The following is a 24,287-nucleotide window of genomic DNA, read 5'->3' on the forward strand; positions in this document are numbered from 1 at the left end:
TTATGCGGCTCCTCCTGAATTACAAAGGTACTGAGAGTGATTTGCTTCATTAAGGTCTGTTGCTGACACTGTTGTATTTCATTCCTCATTCTTCTCTTCGCCTCCTTCATTAAGACCTTATTCAAATTTGGATCATGGTTCTACTGTGACATCCATGCCATTATCATCTAAATAGCAATTACATATTCAAAAACAACAGCTTCTCCTTAACTGTCTGTAACTTAACATTTTACATAGATTCAAGTGGGAATTAAGAGTAAAATGAATCTTTTCTTTGTGATTTACAACCCTTCCTTTCACCCTTGATTTACTAGTTAATGTTGAATAAGCTACTTGTAGATGAAGGAAGACAAAATTATTGATTGCTCAGCTTTAGTTCATAGAGGTATATATATTATAAATTGTTTCTGTACTGAACAGTTTACCCAAGTGACAGTGACCCTGATTTAATCACCCACGTATTTGTGACAGCATTTACCATTTTGGATATAATGGGACCAGGTTTAACACTCTATTAAGAAATTGATAGTTATCTTTTACAAACCTGCAGGCTTTATAACTTAAAACATTTAAAGGACACTTTTTAAAATGAGTCAATATATTTGTCCCTTGTAGAACTCAAAAGTAGATGCAAATTCTATGAATAATATAATAGTATACTTTTCGATGTTTTGGCCATCTTAAAATTGTATTTTACAATCAGTACATACTAAGCTAATTTGATTGAAATGAGCAACTATGGAAGCAGAGTGTTTCAATAGTTACAGTGGGCATAAATATTAAGGCTTTTTTTTTTTTTTTGCTGTGAAATGTTGTCAAAGGAAAGATAGTGCAAAATACCAAATACATGTGTGTATTTTGTGTAATACAAATGAAGGCAGTTATATTGTATAGATCTCTTTTAAGAATTTTTTAACCAGGGATCCCTGGGTGGCGCAGCGGTTTGGCGCCTGCCTTTGGCCCAGGGCGCGATCCTGGAGACCCGGGATCGAATCCCACATCGGGCTCCCGGTGCATGGAGCCTGCTTCTCCCTCTGCCTGTGTCTCTGCCTCTCTCTCTCTCTCTGTGCGTGACTATCATAAAAAAAAAAAAAAAAAAAAAAAGAATTTTTTAACCAACTGAAAGAGAGGAAGAGAGAAAGAATAGGAGGGACGGAGGGATAGGGGAAGAAAAGGCAAGAGAGAGGAAGAGAAAGAGAGCCCTAAACTCAAAAATGCTAATTAACTCTTCAAAACCCAGTCTTCTGGCACCTTGCATAATTTCTCACATATTTTACAAATTTCTTGTGATGGTTAAAGAATTTTCTTTCCTTTTTGTCTGAAATGAACTTCCATATTTTTTGTTTCTCTATCCATATTCTCAAGTATATCAGCATTATGTATGTGCTAATAATTATATAATGTCCAGGTTGTATCCAATGTAGACTTAAGTGAGATTAATTTTTGTAGATGTGAACAGTAGAAACTCGTTCAGTTCTGGATCTTCATCAGTGAAAGTCAGGAGGACTCATCCTTTGCCATCTCACCATCTTTTATGAAGATAAGCCCTGAGAATAAGGTGGAGAGGCCAGAGGTTGGTGTTCATTTCAAAAAGCACCAACCAAGGAGGGTAGAATGCGGAAAAACAAAAGAAACTCTGTAGAGAAGGTGGACCATTGAGAGACTTGGAGCTGACAGAACAGTCAGGTGCTGAGATTGCAAGGACAAAGTGAGGCTTATGGGTTGATTAGGGTTTGCTTAGAAATTGTTCCAAACATGGGTCTGTTGATGTGTCCCTGTATTATATTTTGTCATGTTGTCTGGTGACTAGCTGGGGGAAGGTCATTAAAGTGATAGATGTTACCAGATATGTTTTTTCCTCTTGCTTATGCTGTCTTAGTCCCTTTGGGCTGCTATCATAAAAATACCATTAAGCAGGTGGTCCATTTTGAGTACTTTTTGTATAAAGTGTTAGACCTGAGTCAAAGTTCTTCTTTTTTTCCTACAAATGTCCAGTAACAGTGTTGCTTTTAATGGTAGAACAAAACAAAACATAGAAAACATCCCAGATGTTCATCATCAGAATAGGTATATAATCTGTGTTATACTCATACAATTGAGTGTCATATAAAAATGAAACAACTCAGGGTACATGAAGCAATATGGACGAATCCCAGATATATGATGTTGAATGAGAAAGACAAACTGCTGAAGAACATCGTATGCACATTGTCATTGTGATTCTTTTAATAGAGGGTTCTGAAACATATAAAACTAAACTAGGGATATAAATGACTATGGTTAGCAATATTAAAGAATGAGAAGGGGCACCTGGGTGGCTCAGTCGGGAATCTGCCTTCAGCCCAGGTCATGATCCCAGGGTCCTGGGATTGAGCCTCATGGCAGGCTCTCTGCTTGGCAGGGAGCCTGCTTCTCCCTCTCCCTTTGCCTGCTGCTCCACCTGCCTGTGCTCTCTTTCTCTTTGTCAAATAAGTAAAATCTTAAAAAAAAAAAAAAAAAAAAGAATGAGAAATACAGATTTTCAAGAAAATTTACCTCTGAAGTAGGGGTAAAGGAGCCTGAGATGGGGCAACTTCAAGGTTAAATAAATTCTATTTCTTACGTCATGGATACATGGGTTTCCATTACATTGCCATTCTGAAAATGTTTTCTTTTTCAAGACTGCGTTTTCTGTTTGTTGCTAGCATAAAAACATGCAGTTGATTTTTGTAGCAACCATCATTCATTCATTCATTCATTTGTTTATTTTTAATTTATTTATGAGAGACAGAGAGAGAGAGAGAGAGGCAGAGACACAGGCAGAGGGAGAAGCAGGCTCCATGCAGGGAGCCTGACTTGGGACTCGATCCCAGGTCTCCAGGATCAGGCCCTGGACTGAAGGTGGCGCTAAACCGCTGAGCCACCCGGGCTGCCCCAGTAGCAACCATCTTGATAAAGTTTTTATTTCTAATAATTCATCTTTAAATTCTTCTGGAATGTCTAAGTAGGTAGTCATGAACACTAAGGAGGTTGTTTCTTTCTTTGCAGTCATCATGGCTTGTATTTTTTATCTCATTGCATTATCTAGGACATCTAGTGTGTTGAAATGTGGAAGTAAGCATCTTTTTTCCATTTTTGATCATGAAGAGAATGTTTATAATGTTTGCAATGTTTAGTAAATACAGCATATACTGTTTATCAGGTTACTCCTAATTTGTGATACGGTTTTTAAAATAAAAATTGGCAGTGTTATTAAATATGCCTTTTTAAGATCTTGATCAAGTAATTTTTTGCCTTTAATTCTCATATGTAAACAACTTTGCATTCCTGAAGTGAAGTCAAAGTATATTTTATTTTTGATATTTCAAAAATAAATTACTGGATTAACTTGGCTTATATTTGGCTTGAATTTTTGCAACACATTTTTATGAGTGAGATTTGTGATTTTCCATTCTTGAGCTCTCTTTGAAAAGTTTCGTTCAGGGTTATATTAGACTCATTAAGTGAAGTGGGAAGTATTATTTTTTAAAAAAAGATTTTATTTGTTTATTTGAGAGAGAGAGGGGAAGAGAGAGCACAAGCAGGGGGAGAGGAAATAGGAAAGGGACAAGCAGACTCCCCACTGAACATGGAGCCCTAAATGGGTCTCGATCCCAGGACCCTGAGATCATGACCTGAACTGAAGTCAGATGCTTAACTGACTGAGCCATCCAGAAGCCTCAGTATTCCTCACTTTGAAAACAATTTATTGGAAAAATTTGTATAAGATTTGATTTTAGTAGAAATCACTTGTGAAATGATCTGGGCCTCGTGTTTCTTTAGTAGGTAGCTTTTTATCTACTGAATGAATTTATTAATAATCATTGAGTAATCTATGGAGTCAATATGGTAAGTTATAGTTTCATAGGAGATTGCTTATTTAAAAAAAAAAACCTCACAGTTTATTGCCAGAGAGTTTTTAAAAATAACCTCTTCTTTCTTTTTTAATCCCTGGGATTTTTGTTGTTATGTTGTACTTCTCCCCCTAATATTGTTTATTTAGTCCTTTGCTATTTTTCCTTAGCCTTTTCTTTTTCTTTTTTTTTTTAGTCTTTTCAAAGATGGACTTTAGAATTTATTGTTCCTCTCTGTTGAATTGTATATCCTATTTCATTGTTTTTTGTTTTTGCCTTGGGTTCCCTGCCCCCGGCCCCCCATTTTCTTTGGGATTTATTTGGTTAGTTTCATTCTACTTCTTAGGCTGGTTGCTTACTTTTGGCTGATTAATGTTTAACTTTTTATATTCTAATGTAGTCATTAAAATGGTCTGTATTTCCCTTCAAATGCTATTTAGTAGCTTCCAATTTTAATTTGTATTATTTCCACTAGTTTTAAATTTTATATATTTTTCAATTTCTATACTTCATTCCTGAGTTATTTAAAAGTATTTTAAGATTTCCAAGTGTATGAGATGTTTTGTTTTGGTTACGTTTTTGGTGAAGATTTTTCTTCCATGCATTGTGGTCAGAGAATATGGCCCAAATGATAGTCTTTAAATGTATTGAGATTTGATTCACAGTCTAGTATCTGACATTTATAGAATATTTTGTGGGGAAAAGGATAATTTTTAAGTTTTGTGAGGATAAATTCTATTTTGGTGGATTTTTATATTCCACTTACCTGTTTAGTACTTTAGAGTATGGACAGCTTGTAAGAAAAACCTGCTGTTACTAAAGCTGTTTTTAACAGCTCAAGCTTTGTTACATCCTGGCTATAGCCTATTTATTGTCTTCTATACTTCCATCTCAAGACCAGATTTATTATTACTTAAGAACAAGTAATTCTGTATTTTTTTGTCTCATTTCATAATCTTCTGATATGTATGTGATAGATCATCACATATTTACTGTTTTTGTTTTATTATGAATGCTATTAATTTTGATATTTGATTTTTATTTCTTTAATGCACTTGATTATTACCTTCTTGTATTTAATTGGATTTTAGATGACTCCATTGCTGGCTTTTTAACATGTAGCTTAATATAAATATATATTTTACCTAGAATTAGTGGTGAAAGCGTGTTGTATATAAAATAGAGGACAAAAGGTAAGTAGGTCAAAAAAAGGTAAAATTGATCTAAAATCTTTCATATTTGGACATAAGAGAAGACAGTAATATTTGAGTTAAATTTGAAACATTAAAATTTACTATTTTGGGGGGATGTTAATAGTTGGTAAAAAAAAAAAAGGAGACGTGTTTAAATTAAGTTTGGGAAATTCTTGGCTTAAAATGTTTAAAGAAAAAGAAAAAATAAAATAAAATGCTTAAAGATATTTTGCAACAACTTTATAGCCTTAAACCTATTATTGTCTTGAAAATAACTACCTTGGCTTATAATATTCAGCATTTTCCATACTGGCATAAAACTCCTTTTTTCATGGATAATTTTGTAAAGCTGAATATTCTACTGAACCCATATTTATTAAAAGACTACTTAGAATAACTTTCAGAAAGGTAGCATTGTTGAAAATTTCAAAAAATCCTAAAATATAAATTTTGAGATTGTTATTAGGCATTCTTACTAATTAATATATACTGGTTAATTTTATGACGTAAGATTTCTTCCCAGTACTTTAAACATTTCAGAGCACAATGACATGTCTGATTTCATTTGACCTTCCAAACAGCTGTGTACTCTTGTGAGCTGGGTTTTTGGTTTTTTTTTCTGGGATCATTAAAGCCTCAAGTTAATATATCTATTCTGTGAATATTGCTAGAAATTCCATTCAGGAATTTTTAATTTTTGTTGCTGAAATTCTTTCTATCTTCATATTTCATTTTTGATTTGTTGAAGTAATACATTAGATGAAGCTTTTGTTGTTGTTAAAGAAAGAACAATAACCTGATCAAATTTAAATGGAAAACTTCTTGCCTGTTTGTTAGCATTTGTAGGTTCTTCTCTGCCTCTTACAGCTTTGTGGATAGTCAACATTAGCTATTTTAGTTTGGTAGAATTCTGGTTGTCAGATTTCATTATTAATGGAAATACAATATTGCCTATATCAAGATGGAAATATTGCATTTATTGTATATCTGATTTGAAAAATGAGTTTATTTCACTAAGTAAAACTTTCTATTTAAAAATTCTGTGGGGCTCCTGGGTGGCTCAGTTGGTTACGTGTCTGACTTTTGGTTTCTTTCTTTCCTTTTTTTGTTTTTGGGTGTCCCATCCATGTGTCACACACTCTTTGCTCCTAAACGTGGGTATTAGTTCCTTTAACTGCACAATTTAATTTTAAAAATATGAATGTAATGAAGAAGTAATTATTTCTATAAAATAATTAATAATTATTAAAGATTTTGTTTATTTGAGAGAGAGAGAGAGCATAAGCAGAGCCAGAGAGAGAGAGCACAAGCTCCTCGCTGAGCATGGAGCCGATCTGGGGCTTGTTAGGGGGCTAAATGAGGGGCTAGATGGAGACCAGATGGGGGGCTCGATCCCAGGACACTGAGATCATGACCTGAGCCAAAGGCAGATGTGTAACTGATCAAGTCACCCAGGTGCCCCCTATTCTTGGTTTCTGCTTAGGTAGTGACCTCCAGGTTGTGGGATTGAGCCCTTTGTAGGGCTACACTCTCAGTGCCAAGTCTGCTTGTTCTTCTCCCTCCCCCCTGCTCCTCTCTCTACTCTTGCCTGCTCTTTTTCTCTCTCTCAAATAAATAAATTTTTTTTTAAAGATTTTATTCATTCATGAGAGACAGAGAGAGAGAGAGGCAGAGACACAGGCAGAGGGAGAAGCAGGCTCCATGCAGGGAGCCCGTCGCGGGACTCTCTATCTTGGGTCTCCAGGATCACACCCCGGCCGAAGGTGGCGCTAAACCGCCGAGCCATGGGGGGCTGCCCTCAAATAAATAAAATTTAAAAATTAAGATTAAAAATTCTGTGATTGACTCTTACTGTTTAATTATATATGCACCAATTTTTTCCCAGAACCTTTATTTAAAAATATAATGATGCATTGTATCTTTGAAGTAAAAATTGGAAGTATAGGATTGGTCCTTGACAAAGACTTGGAAAATCAAATTTCATTTTTAATTTCCTCCAAAATACTTTCATTTCCATTTCAGTGCCTCTTTTGTTCATTACTTTAAGAAGGGTCCCATGATTTCCTCAAAGAATGGTATAGAAGGGAAGTCTTAATTGACCTCCACTTAGGTGAGTTTGCAAATTGATCAATATTCTCCAACTTTTCCATGTAGCCCTAAATATTGACAGTGTATAGGCTCTTCTCTGGTGAGCAGACATGCTTTTGCTCATCCAGCAGAGTGGAGTGGTGTCCCATCCATGTGTCACACACTCTTTGCTCCTAAACGTGGGTATTAGTTCCTTTAACTGCACAATTTAATTTTAAAAATATGAATGTAATGAAGAAGTAATTATTTCTATAAAAACATACATAGTTCAATGCTTTGAAAATAATCCATAGTTTAATTGCTTTAAAAAAAAAAAGAACTATCAATATAGGTGTGGCCGAGATAAGAAAAGAATGTAGGATTCTGCATTAGACTGATTTGCAAATATCTGTAAGATCGCATTTGCTACAAAACAGTCGGAGGCTCTGTACAATGAATTATGTTTTGGGCTTACTAAGAAAGGCTCAGAACTCTATTATCAGGTGGCAAATATAGGCCTTGGCCCCAAATCTTCCCTCTGTGGAATGTCAAAGCAAGTGACAGATGGGTGCAAAGTTGGGGAAAGTCAGATGTTGGGGTGTTGGACAGCTGTAGAGAGAAATTGTCTTCTGATCAACCTGTTGTTCAAAAACTCAAAAATGATATGTCTTTCTATTGATAATGACAGTTTTATTGCAGATCAGTTATGCCATGTAGTTGAAACAGTTCTCCAAGTTGATGACACAGAAAAGCAGAGCATGGGGCAGTAAAGTACCAAAATTCAAAGAGGGATTTACAGTTGCCATAGATAGCAATGCAGCTAGAACTAACAAACTACAGTTTTTGTTATAGGCAAATTCACAAATCCTAGAATTTTGAAATAATATATATTATATATCTTTTAGTGTTTTACCTAATGGACTCTCTAAATTATTTATAGGATTTTCCCCCATTAATATGTACCATCAGCATAGAAACACTTGAAAATAAACTTACCTGAAATGAGTGTGCTCCCTGTACTTTCAATTTTTTCCCATCCTTCTCCTTAGGATCTTCGGTAAAGTGACCTAAAAGCCATAGTTTGCCATTGAATTTAATGTTCTTGCTGTAACCTTCAAATCAGAAACTTTGGAGTGTTTAAAGAGGAGATGTGAAAAAAAGTTTTGAATTTTAATTTGGAAAACGAGTGTAAGAGCTAGCAGTCATATAAAATAGATAACATCAAACATTTTTTTTAAATTGTAGGTATAATAAGGGCACAGAGCAAAATTTCCATTGAAGCATTTACTAAACTTTGGTGAAAACTATGACTTGAGAATATTCTGAATTGCAAGAGATACTGAAGAACATAGTTTGTTGTTGTTGTGTATGCGTTTTTAATCATCTCTGACAAATTGAAGGCTTTTGTCAATTAGTAAGACAGTAATGTATGGTAAACTGATAGCTTTTTTGTTTGCTTGTTTTAAATGAAATTATGGATGATGCAGAAACCATACAAGTTGTGACAGAAAAGGCTGGATCTAAATATGAAGAAGAGGAGGAAATAAGAGCAATCCACTGCCAAAAATTACTATGTCGTATTTACCAATGCTCTAGAAATAGTTTTCTGTTGTACTGAATAACAGCCTGAATCAACATTCAGTAAGATGATAATATGGAAAGAGACAATGCCAGGGAAAATTGTATTTCTTCTAAGTAACTTCAAATTATGTACTTTCCTAAAATGATATAATTTATTTGTTTTGAATTAAAATGTAATGGTGAATGTATGCATTTTTAAGTGATTTCCCATTTAACTGAATGCTTATTAAATAAATAGTTCTAATCACATTGGATAAGATGGCCTCTGCTTCATTTAATCTACCTATTTTCCCACCATAGGGCATCGACAGTATGACTGTTTAGGACACCTTGTGTTATATTTTGAAGAGATAAAATAAATATTAAATAACAAAGAAATTAATTTGTAATAGTATGGGTCAGAAACTGGGTCAAGATGAGAGAGTAAGTTTGAAATTTGACCTTAAGGTTTTATTTAAATCTCATCACTGTTCTGTATGCTTAAATTTATAACTGGCTATAAATAGTTGTCAGATTAACATATTCTGTCATAGGAAACTCTGCTTAGGAAAATTCGCTATTAACTAAACTTCATGTTTACTGGTTATTTTAAAATATTAAAACAGACTAACTGAAGCTACTGAAGATTCTATTTATCATAGTTGTGTACTTTTTAGACTTTAGGAAAATCCAGTTTTTAGAATTGAGACTGATTATTTTAGCACTGTGTTGAATAACCTGTGATAGCAGAATGTTTAACTTCATATTTCTATATAATAAACACATTCTAAATTTTAGATCAGATGATAAAGTAAAACTAACATTCATTTGGGAAAGAGAAATATTGCAGAATTTAAGAGTGATTTTTTTTCAAATAATGTGTTCACTGTAACTTGAATGTGCTATCTGTATCCCCCAGTGGTATTTTGAAATATACTGATGTGAATTTCTTGTAAGATACTTTATTTTACTCATACACCTATTTTCGTATTTTAATTTTTTAATAATATCGTACATGATAAGGTATGTGTGGTGAAGGCATGGGTTGTCTATTCCTGTTTACCACTTAGGTGGCATGAATGCATTAAGAAACAAGAGAGTAGAAATGCATAACCTAAAGTTTAAAATGTGTACCTTGAAAATCATACTTTTAAGTTATCTTGGAGAAAAAAACTATATGCATCTAACAAATTGAAACAGATGCCTAATAAGTTATGACTTCTTGGAAATTTGTGTTTTACCCCTCATCATTTTTGTTCATATCCACAGATATCCTCTTGGATCCTCTGGACTGATTATCTTCTATGGATCTGTGATGCTAGGATTTTCTTTCTTTTTTTGTCTTAAAAGTTCTATTTTACCCCATTTCCTTGTATAGACATCCTTCTTGACACAAGGGCACTTATTACATGTAGACGGTAACAGGCAGCAAAGAGACCTGCCTGAGATATGCAGAGACCCATTCTTTCTTTCTTCTTAGAAGCAGCACCAACATAAGCTTTATTTATAGATTAATTTGAAAAGAAACCTCTTTAAGTTATGACTCAGTGTGTTCAGTATATAGCTGGGGGGATCTATGGGTGTTTTTTAAAGCCTCTAGGGTGATTCTGATCATCAGTCAAATTTGGAAACCAATGACTAAGATTAAGTTCTGTAGTATCTGCTAGTATGTTTAATTCCAAACAGGGAAAAAATGGAATTTTTTTTAAACATAAAAAGTACCTTGTGAGCTGACAGAACTTTTATTTTATTAAAAAAATGTTTTTTTTTTAATTTTTTAAGAATAGCTTTTCCTGCCCTTTTGTTGATGAGAGTCAGTGATGGCTGAGGTAGCCAAAAACACCTTTGGGCCAGATTCGGGAGATCCCGAAGGTACAGTGATGAAATACGATTAGCAGGCCATAGGGGAGGGTCACGAATGTGTGATTTTGAAATCTCTTCTGTTTGAAACCAATTTTCAGAGTCTTGAATTCTATCCAATATATAGTATGCTACAAGTGGAAAGATTAAACTGGAGCGGTATAATTAGGGTAAGCCCCGGCATCTGCACTTGTATCACAGCAACTGAATTTGAGACCAGCTGCAAACTGGTGACTAATCTCTCTGGCAAGCCCACATGAGCGTGTAGGACAATGAGGCAGCCTCAGCCTCATGAGCACATGTTTCTTCAACTTGCCTCTGAGCAGGTGATGGCGATGATGCAATCTGATTATACTTGTGAATGTATTCTAACCACAGTCAACAGTTGAGTCTCGCAAGGGATTTCACAAAAGACTTCAAACCAACGAAATAATTTTTCACGTAGTTTCAACTGTAGAAGGCCATGGAAACCAGTATCTTTTTTTTTCACCTTAGTGACTATAGTTCTTTATGGTACTTTATAGTCTTCAATTTGAGAGGTTTTAATTAATTTTGACATGTGAAATGAAGATGAGGAAAATAATGTGGAAAGAAGAAAATACTTGAACTTGGAGCTCTTATTCCGAATTGTTCACAACTGCTTCTACTGATCAATTAAAATCATTAGACTGTTCAGACTGTTGAATTCTGTGTAAGCAGGAGATGGTGAGTCGGTGGTCTGGGGAGTGTTTCAATGGAACACTAACCTTTCCATATTCAGAGATGTACCTCCTTAGCTATTTAACCTGTCCTGATGAGGTGATACTTAACAGTGTCTTGAACATTAAAGGTGTTTAATAAACACTCAGTTTGACTTGGATTTGAGCCTTTATTTTCATTTTTGAAGAGAATAATAGTTTCTTACAGTGTATTACTGAGGGACATGGTGAGGATGAATAAAGCCATCTGTTTGAGCATGTATGTCATCTCTGGGGGGAAAAAACTTCAACAGGACCTAAACTAGAGTCACGAGTATTATTTCAAATGAGTAGTTCAGATGTAAAATGCTTATAAACTGCTTATTAATATTAAATTTAAATTCACAAATATATACCTTGCAATAAAGAACATGAACTCCCATAAGACCATTGAAATAGAACTTGCAAACTTTACACCCCTGAGAATAAAGGGAGGAAGAGGGTGAAAAAACCCTCACTGGCTGTGCTCATATATCACAGTCACTTTGGATGTTTGTCAGAAGTGCATATGCCTGGGCCTTATCCCCATTAACTCTGAATTTGTAGGTTAGCTGTGAGTCCTAGGCACCTATTTTACTTTATTTTAAATTTTATTTAAATTCATTTTGCCAACATACAGGATAGCACCTATTTTAATCATCTCCCTCTGTATCCCTCCCACATGGTAGGTAATTTTGATACAATCAAAATTTGAGAATTGTTGACCTAGACTCCTATGGTGTTATAGGATAGACTACCAAGTATAAATACACTAGTAGTAGAAACTACTAAGCTTCCTAATTTGCAAAGAAAAGAAAACTTTTCATTAGCATCAGGACAAACTTTTCTCAGAGTAATTATAAAAAGACTTTTTGAAGAAACAATGATTATTGTGTTCATTTGTGGTTTTGTAGAAGAAGCCAATATATTTTTTCCTGTGTTTTTATTTATTTTTAATATAAAGAGAATTTTACTGTAGAACTAAAGCCTCCGGTAAAGTGAATTGAATGCAGGTATGCTGCATTCTGATAATTGGAATTTGTAGAAAAGTAGAGTTTGGACTACCTGGAGGAATGAGTGGTTAGCATGTATTGCAGTTTGACTAGTGTCTTCTATAGTAGATGTTGACTGAACTCGTTGTGGTAACTATTTTGTAATATTTACATATATCAAAGCATTATGTAGTGTACCTTAAACCAATACAATCATGTTGGTCAGTTATATCTCAAAAAAAAAAAACTAGGGGGAAAGAGCAAGAAAAAAAAGACTTTCAGAGGTTAAGGGAAAGGTGTGGAGGTACAGATTTTTATATGCCTTTATTTTTTTAGGTTTTTTTTCCCCCCCTCCTATCCTAGTAGCTGGCTACATTTCCAATTGATTATGGTGATTTTCCTTAGAGATACAGGTGTTTATTTATTTTTATTATTTTATTACATTATAGTTAACATGTTTATTTTTAAAAGTGAGAATATTGGAATACTTTCTTTAGGTCTTCCTGTACTAATTAGGATTTGTGTGCTTCTAAGCAACAGCAATTGAATATCAGCTAATGTAAAAAACAAATAAGGGAGTTTATTTACTAAAAAAAAAAAAAAAAAACCTATTAACTTCTAGTACCTATGAATGTAACCTTATATGGAAATAGTCTTTGCAGATGTAATCAGTTTCAGAAGAGGTCATACTGGTTAGAGTGAATCTTCACCTAATGGCTGGTATCTTCCTAAGAAGAGGAAAATTTGGACACAGAGATACACGTACACACAAACACGGCCATGTGATGATGCAGGCAGAGATTGAAGTGAAGAAGCTACGAGCCAGAGAATACCAGGGATTGCCAGCAACCTAGGAAATCCTTGGAAAAAGCTAGAAAGAAGCAAGGAAGCCTTCTCCCCTAGAGACTTCAGAGAGAACATGGCCGTACTGACCTTTAATTTCAGACTTCTAGGCTCTGGAACAGTGAGAGAATAAATTTCTATTGTCTTAATCCCCCAAGTTTGTGGTACTTTTTATGGCAGCCCTAGGAAAACTGATAAGGCATGCAAATGTCTCTCATTTGGATTTTGACCAAAACTAAGTTAGAAGAAAAATATGGAAGTTTCTTTTCTCCCATACTCTGTGCATCTAGAGGTTCATGTGCTTTGGATCTGACATTGTGGGCAAGTTGGAATTCTGTTTGCAATGTCAGGAGCCAGTTCAATACTGTTCCCAACTCAAAACCACTCTATTTATACGTGAGCATGAGGCATGCAGGGCGTTCCTGCCACGAGAATCCAGTTTTTCCTTAAAAGAAGCTCATGTATTTGAGTAAGTAGTAAATGGTGCTTTCAGAGTTTTGTCCCATAAAATACGGAAGAGACTTTGTCATCAGCAGGAACTGGTTACCTTTCCTGAACTTTCACTGGAATGAAAACTCCCATCTCAAGGAAGATCTCTTCTTCCTTTGTGCTGTGTCCTCCTCTCTGATCTTTTGTGACTTCCCATGAGGATTTTGGCTACCTGTCCTCTCAGCGATTTTATCGAGCCCACCATCCAAATGTATTCTTCTCCATTGACCCAGTTTGCAACCCTTGGGACTTCCGTTCTAATTTTTTTAAAAGATTTTATTTATTTATTTGAGACAGCACAAGAAGGGGGAGCAGCAGAGGGAGAGGGAAAAACAGACTTCCTGCTGAGCTTGATCCAAAGACCCTGGGATTATGACCTGAACTAAAGACAGACACTTAGCTGACTGAGCTAGTGTCAGCTCAGGTGCCCCAGACCTCCATTCTTTTGTAAAATATCATGCTGAAAAGCACCAGCAGGAAGCCAGTCACAGTGATACAAGTTCAGAAATGTGCACACATCCAGAGTTGCTGTTTTGAGCAATAATTTGGCCTTAACTGGAGTTACATGGAAATAGAGTACCTCTACTTAAATCCTGGCTCTGGTACTTCTCTGGTGGGGGATAAGAGGCAAGTCATTTAATTTTACTGAATGCCGAATAAAATTGGGTTGATAAAACCTATTTTAGAGGTTGATGTGTTGTTGATTAAATGAGTGGCTATATTACACACATAGGAAGCACTCAAGGAATGTTATCCTTGGCTGCTATAAGAATAGTATCAAGATTCCATCTCGTGCCTTTTCACTCTTCATTTGCATATCCATTCATGTATTCATTCATTCATTCAACAGCATTTATAGTGGGTCTACCATATGCCAGTTACTTTGCTAGGCATTGGGAGTAAGTGATGGATATGATAATGCAGTCTGTGCCCTCCTGGAACTGACAGTCCAGTTGGAGAGACAGACTTTAATTATATGATCACCTAAATAAGCTTGTAAAACTACAGCATTAATAGGTACTGTGAGAGCAGATGACCATGTGTGGAAGTTGGAGGAAGTCTTCCCGAAGTAACATTTGAGCTGCGAGTGGAAACATAAGAGTTAACTGAATGGAGAGAGGAGGGGAGGGAGAAGGTTCTAGATGGAGGGAACAAGTCATAATGGCTCTTTGGTGGGAGGGTAAATAGCTTTTTGAGAAATTGGAAAAAAGGCCTGTAGGCTGATGTGCAGAGAGCCAAGAGGGAGTTAGGCAGACCCTCACGCTAGACCTTGTGGGCCCTGCTAATGTCTTTATCTTCAGAGCTGTGGAAGCTGTTGATAATCATTAAGCTGTGGGTGAGGGTGACATAAACAAATACAGTTTGAAAAGACGCTGCTCCCTTTTCTTTCCTTTAATTGGGTAGATTCAGCTCTTTCCGACAGATGCTGCTCATTCTCACACATGTAGGACTTGGCTTCTGTGATCAGAGTTGTCATTCTGCTGCTGCCCCCTGCCATGTCAGTGTGTTTCTCTTCTCCATCATTAATAAGGACGCTATCTTTCAAACTTCTTACCACCTGCCATCTTCTGCTCGCTCTAGATTGTGCCCCAGACCTCCCAGGGCCCCTGGACTTGGCTTCTCTCCACTCTCCCAGCTCTTGGGTGACTCTGACATCTATGATGAAGCCCCAGTGACACCCTAACTCAATCCCTTGTTCCCCACAGACTCTCCCAGCCAATTATGCTCACCTTCTACTCTAGCAGTTCTCTGCTGTGGTCTTGCTCAACGTTATGTAATCACTCAGAATGGGGCTTCCACTTGAATCTGATATCCTAAACCCAGAAATCCTATTCTCTGAAATCAAGTTGTTCCTCTTGCATGCCAACATTTCTGCTTGTGTAATTGCTGATTATTATTTGCTCAGTCTCTCACCACTTCCTGACTTCTCTTCTTATCCAGCCTGGAGCCTGTGGTCAGTCATCTCAGGTCCATGAGATCAGGTCTCCTAATTATTTTGATCCCTGCCAGTTTTCAACTCTGGAAAAACCCAACCTTTCTCTTTATCTGCCCCTGCTCCCAGGCTATGAAGCATTCCCAGAGAAAATTGTAACTGTACTTACAGGAGCTAGAATATATGATTGCTTTCTAGTTATCTGAACTGTGAACCCTCTTCTTTGGTCCTTGTTCATCAGCTGTGTCTTCCCAGAGTGGATGTTAATTTTGCCCATTGGAATCACCTGGCAGTGTTCTAAAACCTACCAATGGTTCTACCTCTAGAGATTCTGAGGTAATAGGCCTGGAGTATACTTCACAGGGTTAGATATCCCCGGGTGATTTTAAGGTGCAGCCAAGGTTGGGAACCACTGTGCTGATGTGCCCACAGAGGCCGATGGACATGTTCACTTCCCCTTGAGCTTTCTGCTAGCCCTCACTATAAGCAGGTGATCGTGTCTCATCCAACATCTCTTTCTAGCTTTAGGCCTCCTTACTTCTAATTGTATCCATTCCTTTCGTAGAGGAAAAAAAAAATATGCCCACTTTCTCCTCACTCCTGATCTGAGCCAGGTATCTAAATGATTAGGCTTAAGAAGTTAGGCATGTGATGATAAGCATGCATTTTCCCATAGAAACAGAACTTGGGAGAAATCAAACTCGAGTTTATGCAGTCGTAAGCAGAATATTGAAAAATGGTGATTTTTCAAAGCAAATAAAACCTGATGAGATACAGCGAGAAGTGATACCTGAAAGTTGATTGGGACTGGAGAGGGCGACAGTGAGAGTGGGAGTTAGGGCTTTGCCGATCCTACTAAAACTGGTGAACTTTGATTTTCAAATCAAACTTTGAAAGTTATTTTTCTTCTGAGTGGAAGGAGTAAAATAATCCAATATATGTTTAAAAAACAGAGCTGTGGTAGCTGTATGGGACATGGTCTGTAGAGGAAACAGGTTTGAGACACAGAGAATATTGGGAGCTATTTGTAATGGTCTAAGCAAGACAAAGTCCTGAGCTAGCAGCAGTGAAGATGAAAGGGGAAAAATAGCTTCTAGAGATATTTTTAGAGGTAAGAATCAAGAGGATTGGGTCATTTTTCATCTTAGAGTATTATGTTAAAGACCCCTGGGTATTTAATTTGCTCATGGCAATTAAATAACCCAAAAGACTTTTTGCTAAATCGCCTATCTATTTATAACCTACCTTAGTCTGCTTGGACTATAAGAAAATTACCATAAACTGAGTGGCTTATAAACAACAGAAATTTATTTCTCTTAATTTTGGAGATTGGAAGTCTATGATCAAGGCACTGGCATATTTGGTGTCTGGCAAGGGACTGCTTCCTGGTTCGTAGATGGCTGTTTTTTAGCCATGTCTTCAGGTGGTGGGAGGAGTATGGGATCTCTCTGGGGTCTTTTTCATAAAGGCACTAATCCCATTCATGAAACTCCTCTATGACCTAATCACCCTCCAAAGGTCTCACCCCCAAAACCATCACCTTGGGATTTAGGGTTTTAACATATGAATTTGGTGGGGGTCAGGGGAGGACACAAACATTTATTCTGTAGCACTGTTCCAATAAAAGTGACTTCTTAGGAAAAAAAAAAGAAATAATTTGTCTCTTTTTTGGAATGTAATTTTATTTATTTTAAAGATTTTAGTTCTTTATTTGAGGGGGGAGGGCCTACGTAGGGGGAGGGGCAGAGGGAGAAGTAGACTTCCCACTGAGCAGGGAGCCCATCTTGGGACTCCACCTTGGGAATCCATTGCAGAACCCTGGGATCATGAGCTAAGCCAAAATCAAGAGTCAGTGCTTAACTGACTGAGCCATCCAGGCGCCCCAGTTCTTGTCCATTTTAAGAAACTATTTATTGGCATTAGTGAACTGATATGTTTGACTTTTGGTAAACATACAAAAGTTGAGTCTCCTATGAAGTTCCAATTGAGTATTTTTTTCTGAAATTTAGTTATCATCCTTAACTGCTATAATCAGTAAATTCTGTGAGGAGAAAGAAGTAGCCAGAATAGTAAACTGAAAGGAGAATTATCATTTTTTTCAGATCTGTGTTCTAGACCTTCTGTTTCTGACACTTCCGTGGATATACATCTGGGCATTAGCTTCCTTTCTGTTAATTACCAGTGTCCTAGTTATCTCTTGCTACGTCACAAACTACCCAGATTTAGTGGCAATAAACAACAATTTGTTTTCCTTTCTCATAGTTCTGTGGGTTGACTGGACATAGCTGGGCTGTTCTTGGTTGAGCTCTTTCATGTGGTTGTAATCAGGTGTTGGCTGGGGTTGCTGTCATTACAAAGCTGGACTGGGCTTGATGTCCAGAGCAGCTTATTCTCATGACCATCAGTAGATGCTAGGTCAAGCTAAGGCTGTGAAAAAGATTATCTATACATACCCTCTCCACATCACTTGGATTTCTCATAGAATGGTGGCTGGGTTCTAAGAACCAGTGATCAGAGACACAGGAAGTAGAAGCTGCCAAGCCAGCTAAGAGCTACACCGGGGAACCAGTTTGGTATAACTTCCACAATGTTCTCTTGGTCAAGGAGCCTCAGGGTGTTCCCATATTCAAGACATAGAGAAAAAAATACCAGCTCTTGATGGGGAAATGTTGCTAAGGAACACACGTGATGGGAGATGTTTTGGCCAACTCTGGAAAAGAAAATGTGTTCCAGTTAGCGGTTATAGGTAAGGTAGAGAAAAAGGTAATTACAGAAGGTACCAATATTCTCGTCACATTAAAACTAATAATCTTTTTACTTTGGAATAATTTTAAGTGTACAGAAAAATTGCAAAGATATTATAGAGCATTTAAAAAATAGTTTTCATCTACATCATACACAGCCATAGTAGATTTGTCAGAACTTAGAAATTAACATTAGTACAATAGTATTAACTAAACCACAGACTTTATCTGGATTTTACCAGTTTCTCTATAAATGTCTTTTTTGTTGTCATTCTGGGATCGAATCCAGGATACTACATTGCATCTAATCATGTTCTTTTAGCATGTTAACCAGTCTCTCTTACACTGATTTTTCTCTTTTCACAACCCATTAGGAAATGGCTTATTTACAAATATGCATCTTTATAAATAGTAGAATTTTTAAAATGTGGTTTAAGTCAATTGGAGAATCAGTGATTTCCAAAATATATGTTAGCCTTTTTAGGATGCTGTAAAACATTTTCTAATGAGTTGCTATTAGTCTTCTAACATGGGAAAAATAATAAAATTTCTAATAGAAATATATAACATCATAGCCATTTGGGGTGTTTTTAAAATTTCCATGTTAACTTTAAACCTTTGTCTTTGTTGTATCTGTGACAGAAAAAAATTAAAAATGACTTAAATCAGTGTGAATAAGATTTTAACATTGCAGTTTAAATTTATAGACTTCAACATAACCACCATTTTTTGGTGATCCAACATTCAGTCTGATTTTCCACCTCATTGAAAACATTCTCCAGCTGCTGCCGAGTGATTTCATAAATTGCATTCATGATCCTGGCTTGAAGTTCCTTTAAAGAATGTGGTCTGGATGAATACACAGCAGTTTTAACACAGTCCCATAAAATATAGTTCAGTGGGATAGGTCAAGTTTAAAGTTGCACAAGGATTTCATAAACACCCTGAGTAGATGTGCACTAAAACTTTGACTGTGTTATATGGAAAAACCTTATAAAGGATGCAGTGTTCCAAACGTAGATTGAGTTGGTCATCTATGAAACAATTCCTACTACTGATGGCTCTTAATAGTACCACCTGCTAGTTCTTTCATAGTAAATTGTGTGAAATAACACATTCTGTAAACTGATGAACTACTTATTTATTTAATAAATCCATCAATGAAAGAAACCTCTGTCATAAGAAATGGAGCTATTTATTAGACCCAAAAGGTCTTAAGCCAGAAATGTCAGGCATTTCTGTGGACAAAGAGTGTTGCAATCTGGCATTGTTTTTTTTTTTTTTTTTAAACAGCAGCAAGTAACACACCATGCCCAGTTGGTATATTTGTCACTGATCTGGCAGGAAACTCCAGAATCTCTGGGTAGTCAGATGAATGCCAAGTTAAACCTTAGAAAGACATCAGTGGTCTTGGCGTGGAGTTCTGAAGATACTAGTAGGCTCTAAGAGTGCACTGAAGGCTGACATTTTGGGGTGTTTCACTGATGCATTTCCTTTGTCGATTGTATTTATTGGTTTAGTGGGAATATCTTTTACCCAGCCATGACGACTGTTATCCTAGAGAACAAAGCGAACCAATATAAATTTCATATTCCTAAATTAGAATTGTAGTCCTCTTGTTAGAATAGACATTGCTCATGTTTTGAAATTAATATGATTACATGAAATGGATGACACACAGTAAACATAACAATTTGTGGTAATTATGTCTACACAGGCTGGTATGGTGGCCAGACGTTGTGCAAAATTAATCCCAGGGCAGTGTTTACTACTAGCCAGTCATGTCAATTGGAGTTAGATATTCTGCTAAAATACTTTATTGATTTTCAACTTGTCACTGAACCTTTCTATAAATGTTTATGAAAACATGTGATTGTTATGCTTATCTATTTTATATGCTTAACACAATCTATTTGTATGAGTAGTGTGGAACTGTCTTGAATCCAGCTATCATACATCACGACAGATTTCCCCCTTACTGATAAAATTATCTATTCTGTCATGCATGGTACAAATATCTGTCTTTGGAGAAGAAAATATAAGTGCAATTTCTGGCTCTTTTTGATAATCCTGAACTTGTAATTTCTTTGCATCTTCAAAGGATTGTGATCAACCTTTTCTTTTGTGGTTATACTTAAGAATTAGCAGTATATGCTCCGAATTGTATAGTTTTATTCTTTCCCATCTTATAAAAAAAGGTTTTAATCCACATTATTATGATCAAAATTGTTATGAAGTTAGTGTAAAGCTATAGACTTAATTAGAGCATTCCTTTTGAGATATTGTCCTTAGTTCTCTAATCCTGAGGACACTGCTTATTCTCTCATGGAATCTCAGAGGTGAGTCTACTATAGTGTGATTTGGGAATGCTAGGTGAAATTAAGCCTTTAGATTTATCCTGGTGTGGATGTGAATCTCCCTCAGTTGCCAGAAATTCTCTGGTTCTTATACTGTGGTGTTGTAGCTAACTTTTATTTATTAAGATTTTTCATTTTAACTGAGGTCTGTGGATTTGAACCCTTAAGTTCATGAATATAGAAATCTTATGCTTTTGAAATTATCTTCTGTATTTAATTAAACTATATTTTGGTGCTTGTACTTTTCAAAGTTAAATCTCTCTTCCTAATTGGTTTTCACCTAAGTAAAATAGATTTGTTATTCTTTATTATATGGAGAACTATGGAATCATTATTATACACTTGAAGTTTTGTCATAAATACTTAAGATCATGAGGAATATGGTTAAAAGGAAGCCGTTCACCACACCATACTGAGAATAAATGCCTAGACTAAAAGGCTTTTGTAATCTTTCATTTTCTATTCATCCCGTCAGAATGAAATAGTTACCTATCATTTACATTAATTTGCATAATCACTTTATGAAATATCTTTTTGTTTTTGAGAAAAATGATATCCAACCTAATTTTAATTTTTCATTCAAAAAGCAATGTTTTTAATCCCAAGTGTATTAATTAAAAATGCTTTGCAATCTCCCACAATGCTCAGGAGATATGTAAGTATCTAAATATCTAAGACCTAATACTAAAAAAAGCATTTTTATTGGATTTGAATTGTATTACATGGTATATATAAGATTATAAAGTGTTTTATTTATACTCCTGAAAGTATACTTACTGATCTGTTGTGAACAGGGTGGTGTTATTTTAGTTATTTCAACCATGGAGCACTTGGGTTTTATAAAACCAATGGTGTAAAAAAACTTTCAGGAACATATAATATAAATTACTGTTTAATAGACAATGATTTGTCTGTGAAGAATGATTATGCCTTAAGTGAATATTGTTACAAGGTCAGTTGAAGAGAAAAGTTGACATTGGGTGATTGATAGCATAACACCCTTGAGGGCACAGATATTGTAGCTAGAGATAACCCATCATGGTATCAGATTTAAGGAAAAATAGTGTAATTTAAAGGTAATTTTTTAAGGTGCAATGATGTGTGTGTACACATGCATACGTGCACATACTGAAGGCTTTTGCAAACTTCCCATACAAGTCCACTTTTAGCTTATTATACACATTTCTTGACGAGGCAGTGAGAAAGATCCCACATCTTCATCTTCAGAGTTAAGCCCTATCAAGGCAGTTTTGTTTATGTTGATCCTAAAGTTTTAACTTCCCTAAGGGCTGCCTCATTCAATTTAGGAGGACTTGGGGACACCCATGAATTCCCTCCCATTCAGTTTTTGCCATAGTAGCTGTGTTCCTGCAATTTTGTGCCACCATTGGGAAGGGGTCTCACATTGTGTGTTCATGATTGGAGAATTGCTTCCTCTGATAAAAATCTTTACATTTCCTGGTAAGGGGGAAGTGGTGGTATTTATTACAAAGAGCTTTGCCATTTGGGGAGAGAGAAGGTTGTCTTTTGAATATTCTAGTAGAATAGGCCGAATGGATTTTTTTGCTGTCCTTCCTGATGACTTCAGTGCATTCTTTTGGGCTTTCCTGATTGAATTTGGGGTTTTCAGTGTTAGTTTAGGCTGCACTTCAGTCACTGATGTAAAATTAGTCCTTTCTCTCCTTGGTTCCCTGTATGAATCTTAACATATTCTGAGAAGCGTGGTCTTTGGAGATATCTGCTGGTCAGATACTCTTCCTGAGAATGATCCCTTTGGGTTTTTTGTAGTTCAGTTTTGAGATCACTACATTTCTTCTTCCTAAGTCCCAGCTCTTGTGCTAAACCACTGGTCTCCAGGTCACAGCTCTATTTTTCCACTTTCCAGTTTGATGAAGATGGATTTCTGTGCCTCTTTGCCTGCTGAGTTTCTGCATCTATCTTTTTATCTGGGAGAGTTCTGTTATCTGGACTGTTATCTGTTCACTCAATACTTTCAGATTTAGTGGTCTTTATTCATTTTATTCCAATCTACTCTTCAAATTATCTTACGATGCAGGCCTTCTGGTGTGTTCTTATTTACTGTTTTTGTTTCACAGAACAGGTTTTTCTTTATCTAATCAAGTTCCTATCAATGTTTCTTCTGAAAATCTTATTCTTTTCTTTAAGAAAGGATTCTCTCTCTCTTTGAATCCTAAAATTGTTTCTCCACGTCTTTGTATAGAGTGACAGGGCAAAGCAAGTGACAGACTTGTTCCTCAGTGTGTTGGGAGTCACTGTGCTTCTCTGAATTGTTCCCATAGTTCAGAAGGCAGGTGTCGTCCCCTACCAATGCATCCAGCGTGCCTGGAGCCTGGCTGCCAGTGGCTGCCTAAAGTGATGGTCACTTGCCCCCTCCTTTTGTTAGGAAACGAACTGGAAACAACTGGGGTAGCCAGAGGTCATCAGACTTCTGATTTCCCCACAGACCCCACTGCTTCTCCTGGCATGATAGCTGCCTTGCTTCATGAAGGTGTTCCTTTTCTGGGCTTGGTCTGCAGTCCTGCCAGCCAGGGTCCGTAAAACTACATTTTGAGAATCTTGGTGTCTTTTGGAGAAAAAAGGAGTTAAGCTTACAAAAATATGTTTTTGGGCCGCCCCGGTGGCCCAGCGGTTTAGTGCCGCCTTCAGCCCAGGGCGTGATCCTAGAGTCCTGGGATCGAGTCCCACGTCGGGCTCCCTGCATGGAGCCTGCTTCTCCCTCTGCCTGTCTCTCATTCTCTCTCTCTCTATCTCTCATGAGTAAATAAATAAAATCTTTTAAAAAATATGTAATTTTTATATGTTAATTTAGGGGACACCCTTATTGTCTAGTGAGTCAGACATCTGGATCTGAATCTCAGCTCTGTGACTTGCCAGCTGGGGCTTTGGTGAGTTAATGAACCTCTCTGAGCTTCAGTTTTCCTCAGCTCTGAAAGGAAGATGAAGACATGGTCTCAGTAGGGCTGCCATGATGTTTATAGCTGAGAATTTATGTAAAATGTGCCGCCCAGCTCAGGGCACAGAATGGGTGCCCCCCAACAGTGATTTCCCCTTCTTTCCAGCACAAAGCTTAGGTTCTGCCCAAGCTCACCACCAGTTTTTAAACTTGAGTTTTGTTTTGTCTGTGACTGCATCTCCAGAGCAAATAATCTTAGTCATGTTGTGGGATCAAAAGCCTGGAGAAAAACTACTGCCATAGTAGAAGTGAAAAAACAAAACCAATAGGAAATACTCAGTATTATTTGATTTATTTAACCTAGGACAGTTTTATTTTTATTTTTTTGATGGCACACCAATGTTGTACTATTATTTTAATATATATACTGATATTTATGTAGTTTTAGTTACCCTTATATTTTCATCCAACAGAAAATGATTGTTTTTGCTTTGTTTATCTGCAAGTTTTGCTAAATTGGTCTTCTTGAAGCTTGGTATGTTATCTTTTTATGTGTAATAATATAAGCAAGAGCATGAAATGTGGGCAGCTCATATAATTTTATAGTAGCCAAATTTTATGATAAAATGTAGAAGCACCCACCATATTATGAGGTTGGTATATTTGTGTCTTTTGAAACTAATTCTGAATATTTATTTCTTTTTCTTTTTTCTTTTGAGAGAGAGAGAGAGAGAGCGCACATGAGCA

At 36.3% G+C, this 24,287-nt stretch overlaps 1 protein-coding gene across 30 annotated transcripts in view; it reads left to right on the forward strand.

Annotated features, from left to right (window-relative positions):
- Positions 1-24,287, forward strand: part of UMAD1 (UBAP1-MVB12-associated (UMA) domain containing 1) — a 360,265-nt gene that overhangs the window by 62,730 nt on the left and 273,248 nt on the right. Inside the window, exons 4-6 of one of the 30 annotated variants that reach the window (XR_007402019.1) lie at positions 7,088-7,175; positions 9,962-10,564; positions 12,914-13,252. The exons of 22 other annotated variants lie outside the window; for them this stretch is intronic. Coding sequence is in view for 4 of the 8 variants with exons in the window: in XM_049093618.1 (XP_048949575.1) it covers positions 8,620-8,750 (131 nt within the window). In the remaining 4 variants the exon portion in view is untranslated. 7 more of the 30 variants (XR_007402022.1, XR_007402020.1, XR_007402021.1 and 4 more) reach the window with 7 other exon arrangements.

This window comes from Canis lupus, chromosome 14 (assembly GCF_003254725.2).
Source record: "Canis lupus dingo isolate Sandy chromosome 14, ASM325472v2, whole genome shotgun sequence".
Lineage (NCBI taxonomy): Eukaryota > Metazoa > Chordata > Mammalia > Carnivora > Canidae > Canis > Canis lupus.